Source organism: Tripterygium wilfordii, chromosome 4 (assembly GCF_013401445.1).
Source record: "Tripterygium wilfordii isolate XIE 37 chromosome 4, ASM1340144v1, whole genome shotgun sequence".
NCBI lineage: Eukaryota > Viridiplantae > Streptophyta > Magnoliopsida > Celastrales > Celastraceae > Tripterygium > Tripterygium wilfordii.
The window spans coordinates 2190655-2207723 of NC_052235.1; the positions used below are offsets into that span (position 1 = coordinate 2190655).

A 17069-nucleotide genomic window follows, 5' to 3' on the forward strand; every position below is an offset into this window, starting at 1 on the left:
ATGTGGTTCATATAACTTGCTTTCAAGATTTTGAGCTTCAATTTTTCTTCGTTCATTGACAAGGATACATGTTTTCACAGTTCTGTTTCTGCAGAGGAGGAGCGATATTGCAACATCGAAAAGGACCTCTGTTACTTGTGAAACTACCAATCCAATGACATCAGAAAGGATTTTAGGCTTGTTAAACGGTTACGGTTTCCATGGTCCATGTCATTGGTGCGAGACCTTTGCACCGCTAAGAGCAGGCCATGAACACCCACCAGGCCACCAGCTCAAAATTACCGTTCACATATAGACCTGCTCATACCCAACACAACCACCACCAAGTACTTTAGTCGGCCTTACAGTTATTGTCTTTCGTCACTGGATAAAGAGCCATACGAATTTGTATTTTCCATTCGAGGGGCACTTTGTTGCAAGTCAGCCAAAGAGTAGGAGCGCCAAGGAGATAGCTTTTTATGTTGAGGAGAGGGCAATGGTGGTGATGATACTGCCAAGTTACCATAAGATGCCCTAGTAAGTGGATGCAATGGTGGAAGACGAGGAGGTGATCTTGAATATGAGCTTGAATTTGAATCATCGCTTGTGTTACTGATGCTCTCTGAGCTGCTCAAAGCCATTGCCAATGCCACCGCGCTCCGGCTGGTGCTGATTGGTCTCTTAGATATCCCACCTCTGCCATTTCTCTTATTGTCCCATATAAGATTGAAGCCAAGTAAATTCCTGCGTCTCCTCGTATATGCATTCTCTGCCTTTGCAATGTCTTTGACAGAGTTAGAAGCAGCCTCAGCCAGACTAGTGAAGGACTTCGATTTGCCATGGTAGAAATTCGATATGCCCCTCCTGAGAAAATTTAAACAAGAAAATAAAAATCGAGAATGCAAAGCCGAACCCTCTGAAACAGATGAGTGTGAAGTCACCAAACAGAGGAAACACAGAATCTACCTACAAAAATCCAACCTCAAATCAAAAAATGTGATAATAGGTGGCCTAAATCACAGATCAAAAACCAGACCAACCATCTCCGTTGCAAAAAAAAACTAGAACAAAATCATCTTTGTCAATGTGTTGTAGCCGAAGAAGAGATCGTCCGAGAAACAGAAAATGGAAACGAAAAGGCCGTACACTTTCTGTTGATTTCATTCATTATAGAACAGATAAGGCAGTAGTTAACACCAATAATCCACCTGATCTCGAAATCTTAGTATTAGCTAACTCTACCAGATCTATCAACTTCATATTTCTCACCAGCGAAATGACGATTTACAAGAAAAATTGAAATGGTTAGAGAGAGAGACAAACCTGATAGGCAAAACCTCCTCGAGAGCCTCCATGGAATCAAGTGTCCCCTTGTACTTGCTTTGAACCTCATTTTCCTCGCCATCCTCACCTTCCGATCCTGACCTCGCACTCAAATCACTATTCTGCCCGATCGACGAAGTTGAAGACGAACTACACACCTCCGCCTCTCCCTCCACCGCCGCGTTCACTTCTCTACGCTCATCCAGAGAATCGAAGACTGCGGTGGCCGGCACGCACGCGACGCCACCACGCGCTAATCCAGACGCTTCAATGTCAATCCTCCGATTACTATCCACCGCAATCGACATTATTTGTTCACGCCTCTCTCAAAAACTCATCAACAACAACATATACAGAATACAAAGACACCAACAATGGAGGGAAAAAGAAAACAGAGAAGCAGTTTTTATATAGAGAGAAATGTTCTAATGGCGGTTTGTGGATGAGATCTTGTTCTTCTTATGAAGAGAGAGAAATTGAAGATTTATTTTTATATTCATTTTGATTTTTAGTCTTAACCTTATCCGCTGAAATGCAAGAATATTCCCAAATCCAGTTTATCTGAAACGGTAGCACAGAGATACATGTCATCCATACAAGTCGTTTTATCATTTCCTTTTTTTTAAAATATGAATAATTGCAATAATTTTTTTTAATAAAATGTGGATCGATGGTATATAGTCAAGGAAATGATAAGATTATGATCTGCTGCTGCAAAGAAAACGTGTTTAGAAGGCCAACTGTGTTGAAGCTGGAAATTCTAATACTATTTCTATTTTACTAATAATAATCATAAACCATAAACAGATATAAAACTAATAAATAGGAGAATATCTTTAAAAGCATATCGAACAAGAGTGTTAAATAATTTTAATTATCAAAAAAACACCTCAAGCTCAAAAATCATCACTTCAAAGGGAACGGGTGCTAAATTTATCATTTTTTTAATAGAATGAGAAAGAAAGTTTAAATGGAGGAAAATATAATTGAAGGTGAAAAAGGTGGGTTTTAAGGGGGAAAAAAAAACTTTTTAACACCCTATTTTAGTATCTTCTATAATTCTACTAGAATCAATGAATTTTATCACTTTTCTATTGTATTGTTTGAGGTATTAAAATAAAGTTTTAACAGCGTTCTTTGGAGTTGTTTTAATAAAAATTAATACAAAAAATTATTTAGTACTTTTCAATTGATATCAATTGTAATTTCATGCGATTGAATAAAAACAGTGTGTCTCAAAATATTGCAGGGTTTGAGGAGGTAAGGATCCATATGGACACGTGTCATTCTCATGTAAACTTTGGAGTAGATATTTAGCTCTTATCCACTATGATGACTCAGCTTAATCTAGACTTGCCCTCCACAAGCTGTCAATACCCAAAAGACAGACATTAATTTGACTTGGCTAGAGCCGCTGACTCATGGCCACGTTTTTGATCAACGGGAACCTGTGTGGTGGAGCCCACTTTGTGTAAATATGGGGGTCCCACTGACTTTCAATTGACGAGGAGATCTTACGGCCACATCACATACTGGGTCTCCTTAACTAGGCCTACTTCTTTAGAAATTATTGGGCTGGCCCAGTTCAAGCAGGCCTAATGTATCAGATCTAAGTCCGGTTACTTCTTTGATCTTTTGGATTGGGGCCGATAGACTGTCCAAGTCCTAATTTTCACTGGGCTGAATAAGCAACCGGGCCTATGATCAGTGACAGTGATAACCTCTTTATTGGGCTGGCCGAGTTCAAGCGGGCCTAAATTGGGCCCGGTAATATCAAAGTCCGCATTTTTACTGGGCCGAATTAGCAACCGGGCCTATGATCACCTCTTCATCAAAGATAAAAGCCCAACCATCTCAAATCAGGCTAGTAAATATTTCACCAAGATCAAATCGTAAAATTTCAGTTTGTAAAGCCGTCTCTTGAAGAAGAAGAAAAAGAAAAGCAGCTCATGATGCCTAAATAACCCTTTTATATATGGTGCTTAAAACAAATCCCAGTCTATGAATGCTTGATTAATAAACAAAGAGATTGAAGTTGCGGAGTTTAATAAATATAAATATAAAAAAATTAAAATTAGGCGGCAGGGTGTGATGCTGTTGCAAGCTTTGCCAGGGGACCAACAGCAATGGAGTTAACGTATGTGCAAGGCTCAGTTTTTGGTGAGTCCCAGCGCTGGTCGTTGAAGTGGTCATTCTTATCAGGTCCACCAAGTATAGCACCAGTGAGTTCGTTAGGGTTTGGTTCATTCTTTCTGAACCACTGGGTGAAGCTCATGCCACAGTTCACCACTGTATCAGGTGCTAGTACTGGGACTGAAGCTCCTCTGTGGTGTGCTTGTGTTGGTGGATTCTTCCCAAACCCCACCATGTACGATCTTCCTTCTGGGTTAGCTCCCAATAAGTAGTCAATCTGTCAAATATATAACCCATTAAATTAACTCATGATGGTGAAGATGAATCCTTCTAACTACTTGAGATTTATCAAAAAAAGAAAAGGAAACCTGTTGCCTAGCAAAGCTAAAGAGGTGGGTTGAGTGGAATTCTTTGTTTCCGCAAGTGAGCTTTTGGCTGTGTTTGGCAAGCAAATCACTATAGACAGTGAACAAAAATGCTGTGCTTGTGACATATTGAGTGTTGGCTCCATCTCTGAAATGAACCATACCACCTGCAAAACAAACCAAAAAACAACAAAATCATCATATATATTAATCTTCACCTTTTCAAATAAAAATGTTTATCACAATGTGTTGGTAAGATTTATATCCCACATTGGTTGGGTGTAAGTCGCCGATACAGTTTACAATTAAAGATTTAATATCACTAAACCAATAGAGCCCTTTTTAAGGACAAAACCGTGCGCGCCTTATGCCGAGAGCTGATAATACCCATTTGAGTTGTTTGGGTTATATTTATGTGATGCTCTTACGAGTATCCGATTTATAACATGTTTATCACAAGCTAAAATATGAGAAGTAGTAACCTTGGGTGACGTGAATTTGGTGGTAAGGGCTTTCAGGATGAACTGAGCAGAAATAGCTTTCAGCTTGGGTCTTGAAAGTCTGTAAATTCTGCTGTCCTTCAAAGTAGAGCTGCATTTTCAAAGGAAAACAATTAATTGGCTTCAATAATCTGTTCAGAAATGAATAGTATAGAGATCAATTGTTCAACAAACCTTAGAGAGAAGTACTTGTACTCCAGCATACTTAAGGTCCCAGCTAAACTCAGCCACATTAGCACTGATGGATTCTTCAAGAATGTATTTCATATAGACAGGCCTCCTGGTTGCATAGTATAGCCATGTCGCTGCCCACAACAATTCGTCCTACAATTCCAACAATCACAACTTAAGAAGTAGCTCGGAACGATGAATCTTTAACTATTTTTCTAACATTCTAATCTCATTAGATACAATAATATTAAGTTATTGAGAAAGACAGATTACATTGTAGCCAGAGTAGGAGCAGTAGAATGGGCATTCTCCATCATAAGTTCCCTTATGCGCCTTGGCGAATTGGAAAAGCTGAAAAGAAATTATAAACAAGTCAATTGGTTCTGTGTTTATGCATAGAACGGTTTAAAGTTTAAGCTGTTAGGTTGGGTGAAACGTACCAGTTTGGCTTTATTGAGAAGACGACGAGAATAAGCGCGATCCACGCCTCTAAAGACCATGGAAGAAGCAGCCATTGCTGCTGAAGTTTCTGCTGCAATTTCAGTACCAGGAGTACTCTCGTCAATCTGCTTAACAGTTCTTGGTGTCTGCATGTTTTCTGGTCTTACCCAGCATTGATGATCCAGAGCTGGGTCTCCCACCTTCACATAATCACAAATAATAAATTTCTCCAAAACAAATACCATCTGAAAAGTATGTTTAAAACAAAATTAAAATCTGTAAATTAACCATGATTGTTATTACCTCTACATACAATCTGTTTTTCCTAGAACTGCATTTCAGGAAGTAATCTGTTCCCCATCTAATTCCGGCACGAACATTTTCAAGCTCCCCTGTTGCTTGTAGCTCCTTATGATAAAAGAGTGCAGACCAAGCTAGAGTTGTAACTGTGAAAGCCATTGGTAGTCCATACTTGACATTATCTCCTGCATCATAGTATCCCCCAACAAGGTCCACCTACACAAAATTTTCAACCCAACATTATGAACAATGCCTCCACAAAATCATCAATACACCCATGAAAGAAAATCTATATACATAGTTGAATACATCCATGTAGTTTAACTTTAACCCTTTTAATAATGCATTGCAGTCTGCAGAGAGGGTGTTAACTTGAAAAAGATAAAAAGGGATGGACTTACATTTGCAAGTTTACCATCATCGAGGGCGGAATCTCCTCTCCATTTGGGCCTATGATTGGGAGGGAGTTTACCAGATCTTTGTGCCTCTAAGAAAATGATGGACTTAGTAAGGGCATCCTTGTAATCAAAATGACCATTAACAGCCACCAAGAGTCCTTGAAACAAAGCAAGCCAAGCCACTACAATGGCCGCCGTAAATGCTCTTACAGAGGTGCCCATTGCCCTCTCTAAAGACAATCAAAACCAGAGAACAAAAGTAAAAGTTGAGAGAGAATGAGAGAGGCTCTTTTGGGGCGGCTGCAATGGTGTCAGGTTAAAAAAGCAGGGCAGTTTGGCTTTATGGTTGGAAACAGAAAAACCAGGGGAAGTGGAAGCTCAAATGTTCTAATTTGGTTTCTAATTAATGGAGGGGAAGCTTTAGGAAGAGTTGGTTATTAATGGCGGATGTGTTGTGCACCGTGCAATACATGAGTTGGAAGGGCGAGAGAAGTGGAGGGAAATGTGGGGTTGGACTTCATTGAAGGTTTTTTTTACTCCAATTTTATTATCCCTATTTTGGTACTTTCTATTATTTATAGCATTTGATTTTACCATATTTATCAGAGATTTTTAGTACTCTACTCTAGATTTCTGGGGTTCTATATATCACTGTTGTAAAGTTTGGACCATTGGGTCAAAACCCTAATTTTTTTTCCGAATTTTTTGGCCTACAAAAACCACATTAATCACTTTATAATTTATATTATTCTAACATAGTTAAACCGACAATGATCCATTGAAGAGCTTAACGTTGTTCTTAGGCTATTAGTGAACCTACTAATGTCGTCGTGTAGTCCAATCTTGTAGCATATTCTTTCTTAAATTGACGATTTCCTTTTCCACAGTCGATAGTTGTTTTATCATTCATAGCTCAATCATAATGGAGTGCAATGTATACACTCTTTGATCTCTACAGAGAATAATTTCTTCATTCTTTCTTTTCAGCCAACAAAAATAAGAAACGCTAAATAGTCTAATGTAAATGAATGAATACAGAGCTGTATTATTGACATTTTCAATGAATACAGCAACGCAAAATGTTTGCGTATATTCAATAGGACAGACCTTCAGACATTGCAGTGCATCCACTATTTATCTGGTTTTGTTAAAATCAGCGGCATCCAAATCTCTTGCTGAGCAATCACAGTAGGCAACTCAAAAATTTGTGCGAGGGATTGCGATCACTTCCGACATTTGCATAGTAATTATTATCTCAGCACCGCTTAATAATGTTAACAACGTTCTTGCCAATCTCTTCTTTTGTCTGCTCAGATACAGGAACATCTCCAATGTACATGTCAAAGAATGCCCCTGGAAGTGATAAAACACATTTAGAATAGAACCTTGAATCTCAACCATTTTCTTATTCCACCTTGATGTTCCAAGCAACTACTTCCATAAATGATCTACTCATCCTACTCGAATTATCATAACATAAACAATAACTTACTTTGATCATTTGATCAAGGGTATTGATTTAAAAGGGGGGAAAATACTTACTACACAAATCTCTACTTCGAACAGCTCCAATTTGATTACCTCCAACTGCACAAATGAAATACAAGTTTACATATCAAGTCAGAAGAAGCATCACCGGATCACTGTTAGTCCTCAGTCCATGTGAATTACAGACAGTATCACAATTTTGCAGTCCACTTACTTTCTGTAATTAGTTGTCCATCAGCATTTCGCCGGAAATCAATTGTTGTTCCCTGCACAGATTTCATCAAAGTTAACATACCATCATGATGCTCCAATACAGTAATAAAGAAGAGATATATGTCGAAAGTACCACAGGTAATGGAATGTCTTGAGTGAAGCAAGAACCAAATGTTCTCAGGCACTGAAAATCAGTGTCAGGATTCGCCTGACAACAGAAAATTTCCAAAAGGGATATAAATCAGAGAATTTTTTTAATTTAAATTCCAGCAGAAAATATCGAATTGGTATTTGTATGTGTATCAGTGAGAATAGATCCAAAATTCAATAATTTACCTTCACCAAACGAGCTCGGAGAGACTTCTCAAAAGCACTGCATCATAAAATCAAAGCACAAATAAGAACAAACGTCGGCCTGAATTTTCATTTTTAACTGCCAGTAATTTACCATTGACTTCAAATATAGCCCAAGCTAAATTGAAGCTTTGATAATCCACACATACTGAAATTTTGCAAGGGTTTAATTAGTGTATAAGTAATAACCCACATAAATCCATACTTGCAGGCGTAGGACCTCCACCTGGATCAATGAGCTAACCAAAATGAGAAAAAGGAGTTTTAGCTTTAGACCTAGTTCAGCAGATACCCGATGAGTCCAAAATGAGATCCAACCACCAAACATTATCCCAACTAAACCGCCATGACCTACATATTGATTACACGAGGGACTTAGGTATCCTAACAGCTCCTGTGAGCACTAAGTTGCATGTCGAGCACAGAGTAGACTGACTGTTCAAGGAAAGAGACCTTGAACCCAAGACATTCTATAAGAATTGTATAACTCACTCTTTCACAGTATTGATTTTCATCCCATTGCAATTAATTACAAGCCGAACAGTCATGTTGATATCCTCCCTGCAGCAAGAACTCCTTTGTCAGCAAACAACTTTTAATGTGTCAAGAGCTGCTTAGGAATAGTCATTTGATTAACAAAAGCAGCAATGTTTAGCTAGTGCCAATCATACATTTGTCATCTATTTTTAAATGGAGCACTAAACTTTTCTTTTGTATCATCATCATCAGAGCCTTTGTCCCCAAAGTTTGGAGTCGGCTACATGAGTCATGAGTCTATAAAAAAATCAACAGGAATCCACTACTTGTGTTTGTTTCTGGCATTCATTTCTATCAAGGATCATACTTTCATCAATTCATATTGAATCAATGTCCTTTACTACTAATTCAAATCAAGACTTTTAAGACTTCCTCTTCGCTTCCACTAAACTTTTCTATTGATGATTAAGAGTTTAAATTTAAAAAAAAAAACATTGATAGTTCTCCTTTCTTCATACGCAGTTGACAAGTTCAAATGCAAAAGCTAAAGTATATACATTAACTTTTGATGCTATACCTGAGAAGATCCTGATAAAAATCAGGGCTTTCGTTCAGTTCACTTAGCCGTAGAGCAGTATACTTGCGACCCAATTTTTCACAAACAGAATGAGGATGAACATCTATGATAAAAAAAGGATATACGTATTACAAACTTGGATGAAGAAGAAGTTGAAGAGCTAAACACCATACATTAGCATGAAATTAAATTGAAGGATACTTACAAAAACCAAATGCATAAACCTTCAGTGATTTAACTTTGATTATTTTCATAGTTTTTGATCCAGTTCCAACAAGGACCTGAAATGCATGAAATAACTATTTGTCTGAAGCAGAGAGATAAGCAAGGGAACATGTGCATAAATTCTCTTTGACTGCCCCATGCCATGAAGAAACAAAAAAGGGGGTCCGCTACGGCGCTACCCAGGATACCGATCTTAGAATACTAGAAGCACGCATAGAACATTACTTAGTGAAATGGATAGGAAAGAGTTGCAACAATAAGAAAACTCCAAATAACTATATTTTGTGCTAATAGACCAATGCTTTAAAATTTGAATCTTTGAAATCTGTTGTTCTAGTAGTGGTGGTGACTAAAACGAGAGGAGCAGTAATCCACAGTTATCATATTTGAAAAATAACCCCAATATGACAATATAAACTGATCCTGAAATTCGCTAGTTCACACCTGACTTATAACCTGGAATTTTTATCATATCTACCAAATTCAATGATCAAATCAGAACCACCATTTTGGTAGGCATTCTTAAAAAACCTTAGACATTTGACTAACAAAACTTAAATAGAACTGCAACTGAAGATAATAATAAATCAAACTTTCACTTTCAGTTGAATTTTAAAAAAATAGAACCCAACTGATGCTATGGAAATTGATAGCCAGATTATGTCCAAAAGTATGTAAAACCTAAAAAGCAGATAGTATGGCAGTTACATATAGGTCGAGATAAATAGTGAACATTGATGATATTATATTGAAGGTGGAAATTTTTTGCGAATAAAACGGCACTGTATGCTAAAGGTCTATACCTCGGGCGGTAAACTGGAACGGTTTTCTTCAGCTAAGAGGTTGTCCAAAATTGTAGGAAACTCAATGCCTGTTCGGGGTTCAACTCTATGACTTGCCAAATTTAATTCAGGCAAAGATAGACTAGCACATCTACCATTCTCAACCTCACAAGGCCTTTGATATAGGGATCCGTGAAATTGTACATCAGTATTCTGTAATGGAACTGCCAACACCTTTGAAGATCTGATGGCCATAAACAAGTTACACATTGTGCCACAAAGTGAAACAGAAGAAAACATGGTGCTCTTTAATCAGCTTATCTCGTGAAAAAAGTAAATGACTTACAAGTTGTCTAATGGTGGTATCAGAGCAGCAGCCAGCGACAGTACAGATAAGGATTGAAACATTTCAGCTTCTCTGTGCAGAAGATTCATAATGAATCCTGAAATCTTGCCAAAAACCACTGGAATAGCTGATTCTCGTTTCAATCCATAACCGAAGCCGAACCTAGCGTTATTCTCGATAGAACTTACCTGTCTAACTTGCATAGAAGATCTACAGCTTCCAGGTTCTGAACCATAAATATTTCCAGATATATTCTGACACAAATTTGTAGTAGACATACTAGACAGCAAACAAAGCAGAGCACCAGCTAACTGTGACATGCATCCAAAAGCTTGTTCAAGAGCCTGACTTCCATGAGCGTGCAAATATCCAGATTGGCGTAAAGAATGATCTACAAATGCACTAAACTGGGAAATAAAATGAGCCCTACAACTATGAGACCAAAAGGGATCCGTAGGCAACATATTTGAAGATCCTCCATCTAGATCCATGAAAAACCACCAGTTATTCCGCACTGTGCTTTCGTAGCAAATGCTGGATTTCAGGTAGCTCTACCTGTTAATAAACAATAAAAGTATTAATTATCCATCCATCACAGCAGCAGATCACCTGGATAAGCATGTAACCAGCACCAGCTCAATGATTTAACAAGAACAAAGAGATTCCAATCACAAACAATATTAGCACTGCAGGATTGGACAGCACAGGGAACGTCTCATGCAAATTTCATTGCCTCTAATGAATAAATACTAAAAATTTTCAAAAATTTCAACTTATTGAGTCTTTTAGGGTTCGTGAAACAGGAATTTTTTTAGTACAATACTTATTGAACATGATCATCAATACATAAGGAATACAAGACACCGGCATGCTAAAGTGACCACCGCTAAATCAATAATAAAAACCAAACCAAGTCTACATAAGAAATGCAATGCAATGCAATCGAGAGATCATAGTCACAAAGATCACATACCTCAGAAGTCAACCATAGCTCCAATAGAACAAAACTTGTGTCAATTTGATCTTGTAGCGGGCTTTACGGAGCAACCAACGCAAACCCAATGAAATTCACACAGAGCCTGACATTCAGCAGACAAGAAATTCATATGAACGTCGAATTTGCCGCAGAAAAGTAAAAAAACAGAGAGAACATCGGATATAACGCGAAAAAAAAGGAGGCTCTAGCAAAAATGTTCGGAAAAGCAACCGTTTAAGCACTTCCTCCTCCCCTTTCCCCGAACCTTTTCTTTTTCTGGAGAATCAAACAGAAAGTAATCAAAAGAAAATCTGTAAAACGCAATCAAGAAATCAAGCTTTTTCCTAGGGAGATCGATAGACTAAAAAGAATTGATATAATTCAAAGTTAGGTTTTGTGGGAAAGAATATTCTTGGTTTATTAGAGGGAACAAAGTTTGTAATTTTCAGGAAGTGAAAATGGCTGCTTGGTTTACGCCTTCGTACGTATTTTACGCTGTTGGGAAGGGTTTGGTTTTCCTGTTGCGCCAAGTATTTTACAGAGCCAATGTTTTTGTACGGCGGGTCTCTCGTTTGTCATGCGTTCTTCTCTGATACGCAAGTGCGACTTTTATTCCCTCCACCTCAACCGTTGAACTTGGTCAATTACTACTTTGCAAGTCCGCAAGTTTGCTTCTTTCTTTCTTTTTCTTTTCCCACTTCCATTTTATTGTATTTGTAGACAAAACCCTAACCAGACATAGACCTTCTACATTTTGAATATTGATAGACAAAACATATAATATATCTTTTTGTTGTTGGAGATGTTTTGACTGACAGCTCACTGGTGTCCAAGATCTTTGATCATCAAGGTTTATTCGTTTTACAGAATAATGAACCCCTTCAATTCTTCTTTGTTAGTAGACTCAAACACCTATTCTTTTATTTTTGATAAATTTACTAGTACAAAAGGGTTACAATTGAACTAAACCCGAATACTAGACCAGATTCTTGTCTACAATGCAATATTGACTCATCCAAATAGAGGCGACAGAATTTGACATCACAAATACACCCACTGGCCACCACCAGCGCCGTCTGTTTCTACTTTCCAAGTTGGATGCACCCGACAGAGAGTCATGTAAACTATACATTATGCACGTTTTTGGTGTTGGGGCTTGGTGATCTAAATCCACCACCTGACATTGGAATTATTCGCCGCTTTTTTTTTTTTTGTGCTGCCTCCACCGACCACCGTCAGCTTATCAACGTCAATGATCTTCTTAGAAAGTTCATGGAGACTACGTAGATACTCAACAAATTTCCTGGCGTATTGTTTTGAACTAGTAAGTTTCATTGATGTGGAACAAGTTTGACACGAAATTGGATGGTTCGATGGTGAAAGTCTAATCCAAATTTGTCCAAGTACCTGTGTTTAGGCACAAATGGGTATGTTGGTAACTTGGTATGTACCTTCTTTCAACAGAGATTCGTATTCAAGTCTTGTACGAAACTGGACATTTAATCGAACACTTGGAGTGCATCAAAGCATCGTGTTCGTGTGCATTTTGTACCTCAGCTTCAATTTTGTTCTCCCACTGAACAAGGCAAGAATAGATAGATATACTGATATACATAAACAAGACAACAAATAACTTCCAGATTTTACCAGTACAAATAATCAGCCAACAAAATCAGGTTGCTTGAAAACCCAATCAAAGTGCTCTTTTGTCTCCATCATTGTGTTCTTGGTTTCATCCTCAAATAATGTCCGATCATATCTGAAACATACAATATTCATGTTAACGAATGTTCAGCTTGACACACATATAGGTATAGAAACCTTGACACTAGAGTATGTGATTTAAGCTAAATCAGTCCAACCCAGCACCAGAATGACCCACGACCCCTCCATTCTCGTTTTTGTCATTAAATCAAACAAAGGAGTAATATAATGGATCCCCTTGACAGAAAGACGGGAGCCTTACAACAGATATAGCACAAAAAGAAAGAAGGGAGCCTTGCAACAGAAATCCCAACGAGGTAATTTACACAAACAAACACATCAAAAACCAAACATTCCAAACAAAGATAATCTAGCCTAATAAATCTCTTCTAAGCACAAGCACAAGCATTATCCACAAGAACCATCGCCTCCTCATCACCAGTCCTAAACGCCCAGTACCCAATCGCCAACCCCAAACACACCGCCACAAACACGCCCCCGTTGAACGACATCACCGCCAGCATCAACAAGTATCCGATCGCAGAATTCACCCCAAACAACACCGCTCCGGCAACCCTCGCCGCCGATAATTTCCCGGGGGTGACACTGGATCGGAGCAGTGGAACTTCGATCTGCATCGAATCCGCCGAGGAAGACTTCTTGGCGGCGGCCACGAGGAGCTTGAGGCGCACGCGGCGGTCCTCCATGTACTGGTAGAATATCCCGACGATTAGACAGGTAAGGAGTGTGAGGAAGTAACCGAGCCATGTATTGGTGTGCCACGAATCGATGAGAAGAGTCACGTTTCGAGTCCAATAGAAGGTCATGTGCATCATCTTCGCTGAATTTGTTAAAACTAAGACCGGATCGGCGTTTGCAGAGACAGAGAAGGATCGGTATTGTTTGATCGTTCTTTCTTCTTTAAGGCAGTCTGGAGTTCTGGTGGTGTGTCCTATTGTCTATTGGGGTTCAAAAGGAGGACTTCCAATTGTAATTACCAAATGTTCTACGCTTAGAAATTTGCTCTATTTTCCCTTGGTTTTTGAAACAACATATGTGCAACAATTTCAATGTAAATACACAAGTTTGGAGAAATTATTCAATATTCCTGACACGCTATATTATATATATATATATCGAAGTTGATGATGTTCAAAATTGACTTTCATCATGATAACGTATCGGACGGTAGAATAAGTGTAACTTGTTATCCTCAATTATGCTGAGCCTATATAGAAAATGTGACCTAAAAATGGTCATGGGGTGTGGTTAGGATCTCTTTTACGCTCAAATCAATATGCTATCAATTAGGGAGTACTAAGAGTTTAGAAGAATTTAAGATTTAGGGTTATTACTGCATGATGTTGAACTGCTACTGCTAGCTATTATAATTAGGGGTGTTTAACTAACACAAGAAATGCCAAGATTTTTGGGAATTATTTGAGCTCGAGAAGAATAGACTTGCATGATGTGAACTGGCATATGTCAACTTGACTGGCAATGGACCTACCTGACTTCAAATACATGGGCAAAAAAATGCTGTAACAATGACAGCACCTCATGAAGTTGGAACTTGGAACAAACCTTTTCAAGTGCTGACCCACACCACCCAGATATTATACAGCATCCTTTTGGAGTTTGGATCCTCTTTCAGTACTATAAAAGATTCAAGAAGCAGAGCAAATTGAGCAATGAAACAGAGAATGGAATAAGATATCAGACCTAGCAGTCTGTGTTATTGGCGAAGAACCAAAACCCAACCTTAACGCACTGAAGATTCGCCACATAATGTGCAGAAGGTACTGTGTGACTTCAACCTTTTCAGCACTGTAGCATCCTGTACAGAGAACGCAGTTAATATTGCATTCACAAGAATAAGATATTTCCCTTATCTCCAAGATGTGACCATATAAACACTCCGGTGATTTGCTACCGAACTTATGCAAATTCCAAGATCTCGGATTTACTCGATATTAATATACCGACTCAATCCGAGATCTCTTATTGAATTGTTCATTCAACGGGTGTTCTCAATATTATGCATTGAAGAGGACTCGAATCTCCATCATATTAAACACGAGATTTTAGTCTCACTTGTCTACCATTTCACCAACAAGACATCTTGAAATGAATCGTATTCCATAAATATGACATCTATCTACTTTGATGTATGGAGTATATGACAAAAGGTGGAGTACTTAATTTCTAGTGATCGGATATGTCATATAGGCCTGAGATGGACATCGAATTGTTTCCATTTGATTTACCATTTCCCACATCTACTGACCTGTAAATAGAAGGATTAGCCACCTTAACAATACTCAAATCAACGACAAGAAAAATGGTTATTCAATATTCAGAGAAGAAATTCATTGGATTCAGTCATATTGTCAGAAAGAGTACCATTACATTAAACCTAAACCAAGCTTGACAACAACCATAAACATCTAACCACGTTAAACTTTCAGCGAAACTACAGCGTTTTACTTCATGTAAGCATTTTTTTTTTGAGATCCTTAAAAGTTTCTACTCACTTTGATAAACTTGAAAAGCAACTTCGGGATCGAACAAGGGACGGTGGCGGAGACTGGAAAATGGATCCCTCCTTCTTCTTCGGAGAATCCAAAGTACGCCGAACCAGATGTTTCATAGCGGAGATCAGATCCTCAGTAGGATGAATCGGAGGGCTTGAAGATCTGAATTGTTGACAAAACTTCATGTGCCGATTCAACGCTTCATCGGGACTGATTCCCCTCTTAGACCTGTAGGCCTCGTCTTTGACTGCCTCGGAACAGAGTCCACAAATCCAACGACCGTCAAATCTCTCGCGGATGTGAGCAATGTACGCCGGCGTGCATTCCTCCGTCAATCCGCAGCACTCGCACTTCGCGAACTCGAGCTCAGGAGCTTGCGAGCTTCGCTTGATAGCCAACGATGGCTGGGAGTCCATGCTCGCAATTGCTTTCGCTTCAGTCAATACAGTCGCCGCCATTGACAGCAAGTGATCTGCACGGAATCATAAAAAGATGTGAGTCGGTTATGAATATGGAAACCAAAATTAATAATTGAATTCGAATTTCTGAAATTTGAATTTGATACAAAAATTTACCGTTTCCCCTCCCTCTGACTACTCCTCTTTCTATATCGGGAGAGAAAACGAGCTCTTTGGATACGAAAATTAGGATTTCAGGTATTCTCTATCTCTCCTTCTCCCAATCGCCTCATCGACTTTATAGTCGCCAGTGAAACCAATCCGGAGCTTCAGCTGCATTGCAAATTCTTCAATTGGCCTCGATTTACGAATCAATTCGAAATCATGTGAAACCGTCGCTCATAGAACAAGTTCAGTGACAGGTCGTCTCTACTCGTGAAGTTTGTTGTCTTTTTCTCTCTCTAACATTACTGGCACGTTGAAACCGCAGAACCAGAGCAGGGAAGGAGGAAAATGTTTAGGGTTTCTTTATCAACGAAGACAAATGCAAGCACCAATGATTGGCTGTTTGGTGGCACTGTAATATTGTTTATACTGACAATTACACATGGCATAAGTTGATTCGGCCATTTTTTCTACAGCGTTTTTTCATCTTTGTTCTCGATAATCGGGTTTTAATAGTTTTGTTTGGTGGTTTGGTGGGGATTATGCCCTTGAAGTTTCAATTGCTGAACAGACCCTGACAGCTGTCAGAAAAACACCCTTTTGCGGGTCGTCTAAGCCAAGAACGTGCCCACAATAGGTTTCTCCTCGTCACGCGCTAGTATAGTTTCGCAGTTGGCTCGTGCATGTTGTTTACTTTTTAGTGGGACCCGCTTCAGAAAGTTGTGGGTCCCTGAAGGGAACAAATCACACAAACCCTGACATGCTCGTCGCTTATTACGTATAATACCTTTTGTCTTTATCTGAATCTACATTGTAAACTAACCTGGAGATCTGAATCCTTTAAATGATAAATAAGCCCATTGGGCCTTTTGGAAATCCATGGGCTGGACCTACAGGGCTACATGTTTTGTGTTCTTGTTTGGTTTTGGACTTCCAATGGAGAATAGGAGTTGTGTAACCCAAGAAACTTACTAAACTAAGAATGTTTAACCATATGGTCAAACAATTAAAAAGTAAACCCTACAAAACCCAACGGGTTAAGAGAAAAGTATGGAATAATAAGGGTTTCTTGGGATAATGTGAATCTTGATGAGCTTTTGGGAGTCATATTTTTAGAGATTTTATTGTTGGGTTTGTAATTTTATAGGATGCTAACATGATGTTAGGTTGTTCTCATGAATGAAATTGTTGGGGTTTATACCTTTCTCCAATAATTAAAA

At 38.6% G+C, this 17069-nt stretch overlaps 5 protein-coding genes across 11 annotated transcripts; all 5 read right to left on the reverse strand.

The window, feature by feature from the left end:
- Window positions 1–16: 16 nt before the first annotated feature.
- Window positions 17–1759, reverse strand: LOC119997995. The gene is made up of 2 exons (XM_038845255.1): window positions 1303–1759; window positions 17–843 (listed from the first exon to the last, which is right to left on the reverse strand). The coding sequence occupies exons 1-2, from the start codon at window positions 1608–1610 to the stop codon at window positions 348–350; spliced, it is 804 nt and encodes a 267-aa protein (XP_038701183.1). The 5' UTR covers window positions 1611–1759; the 3' UTR covers window positions 17–347.
- Window positions 1760–3266: 1507 nt separating this feature from the next.
- On the reverse strand, window positions 3267–6044 carry LOC119997835 (endoglucanase 16-like). Its single transcript, XM_038845038.1, has 8 exons — window positions 5614–6044; window positions 5216–5428; window positions 4912–5112; window positions 4745–4822; window positions 4475–4624; window positions 4283–4391; window positions 3804–3967; window positions 3267–3712 (listed from the first exon to the last, which is right to left on the reverse strand). Exons 1-8 carry the CDS (start codon window positions 5830–5832, stop codon window positions 3377–3379), a joined length of 1470 nt encoding a protein of 489 aa, XP_038700966.1. The 5' UTR covers window positions 5833–6044; the 3' UTR covers window positions 3267–3376.
- Window positions 6045–6563: 519 nt separating this feature from the next.
- On the reverse strand, window positions 6564–11601 carry LOC119997607 (fatty-acid-binding protein 2-like). 3 transcript variants are annotated; one of them, XM_038844745.1, is made up of 12 exons: window positions 11046–11600; window positions 10503–10627; window positions 10073–10383; window positions 9748–9970; window positions 8925–9000; window positions 8720–8822; window positions 8158–8226; window positions 7648–7684; window positions 7445–7519; window positions 7313–7364; window positions 7153–7197; window positions 6564–6963 (listed from the first exon to the last, which is right to left on the reverse strand). In XM_038844745.1, exons 2-12 carry the CDS (start codon window positions 10551–10553, stop codon window positions 6866–6868), a joined length of 1140 nt encoding a protein of 379 aa, XP_038700673.1. In that variant the 5' UTR covers window positions 10554–10627; window positions 11046–11600; the 3' UTR covers window positions 6564–6865. The 3 variants fall into 3 exon arrangements, with proteins under 3 accessions (XP_038700673.1, XP_038700671.1, XP_038700672.1); XM_038844743.1 differs by having other exon boundaries at window positions 10073–10627; window positions 11046–11151; window positions 11280–11599; XM_038844744.1 differs by lacking the exon at window positions 8158–8226 and having other exon boundaries at window positions 10073–10627; window positions 11046–11601.
- Window positions 11602–12616: 1015 nt separating this feature from the next.
- Window positions 12617–16300, reverse strand: LOC119997457. 5 transcript variants are annotated; one of them, XR_005468000.1, is made up of 5 exons: window positions 15862–16291; window positions 15287–15758; window positions 14514–14589; window positions 14337–14408; window positions 12617–12807 (listed from the first exon to the last, which is right to left on the reverse strand). XR_005468000.1 is itself a non-coding variant. In XM_038844499.1 (3 exons), exons 2-3 carry the CDS (start codon window positions 15742–15744, stop codon window positions 12708–12710), a joined length of 558 nt encoding a protein of 185 aa, XP_038700427.1. In that variant the 5' UTR covers window positions 15745–15758; window positions 15862–16300; the 3' UTR covers window positions 12617–12707. The 5 variants fall into 5 exon arrangements, 3 of the variants coding, with proteins under 3 accessions (XP_038700427.1, XP_038700429.1, XP_038700428.1); XR_005467999.1 differs by having other exon boundaries at window positions 14337–14589; XM_038844499.1 differs by lacking the exons at window positions 14337–14408; window positions 14514–14589 and having other exon boundaries at window positions 15862–16300.
- On the reverse strand, window positions 12857–13846 carry LOC119997458 (copper transporter 5.1-like). Its single transcript, XM_038844503.1, has one exon. The coding sequence runs from the start codon at window positions 13586–13588 to the stop codon at window positions 13142–13144; it is 447 nt and encodes a 148-aa protein (XP_038700431.1). The 5' UTR covers window positions 13589–13846; the 3' UTR covers window positions 12857–13141.
- Window positions 16301–17069: the final 769 nt, after the last annotated feature.

Bases quoted from the DNA above. Each gene is read 5' to 3' on its own strand.
- LOC119997995 (XM_038845255.1), bottom strand. From the start codon at position 1,610: ATGTCGATTGCGGTGGATAGTAATCGGAGGATTGACATTGAAGCGTCT. The intron at 844-1,302 runs GTTTGTCTCTCT...AAATTTTCTCAG, and splicing joins GAGGAGGTTTTGCCTATCAG to GAGGGGCATATCGAATTTCT.
- LOC119997457 (XM_038844499.1), bottom strand. From the start codon at position 15,744: ATGGCGGCGACTGTATTGACTGAAGCGAAAGCAATTGCGAGCATGGAC. The intron at 12,808-15,286 runs GTGAGTAGAAAC...TGTATGTTTCAG, and splicing joins TGCTTTTCAAGTTTATCAAA to ATATGATCGGACATTATTTG.
- LOC119997607 (XM_038844743.1), bottom strand. From the start codon at position 10,563: ATGGATCTAGATGGAGGATCTTCAAATATGTTGCCTACGGATCCCTTT. The intron at 7,365-7,444 runs GTACTTTCGACA...AAATCTGTGCAG, and splicing joins AAGACATTCCATTACCTGTG to GGAACAACAATTGATTTCCG. The intron at 7,198-7,312 runs GTAAGTGGACTG...TCATTTGTGCAG, and splicing joins TGGACAACTAATTACAGAAA to TTGGAGGTAATCAAATTGGA.
- LOC119997458 (XM_038844503.1), bottom strand. From the start codon at position 13,588: ATGATGCACATGACCTTCTATTGGACTCGAAACGTGACTCTTCTCATC.
- LOC119997835 (XM_038845038.1), bottom strand. From the start codon at position 5,832: ATGGGCACCTCTGTAAGAGCATTTACGGCGGCCATTGTAGTGGCTTGG. The intron at 4,625-4,744 runs GTAATCTGTCTT...TTGGAATTGTAG, and splicing joins GCTCCTACTCTGGCTACAAT to GACGAATTGTTGTGGGCAGC. The intron at 3,968-4,282 runs GTTACTACTTCT...TTTGTTTTGCAG, and splicing joins CCAAATTCACGTCACCCAAG to GTGGTATGGTTCATTTCAGA.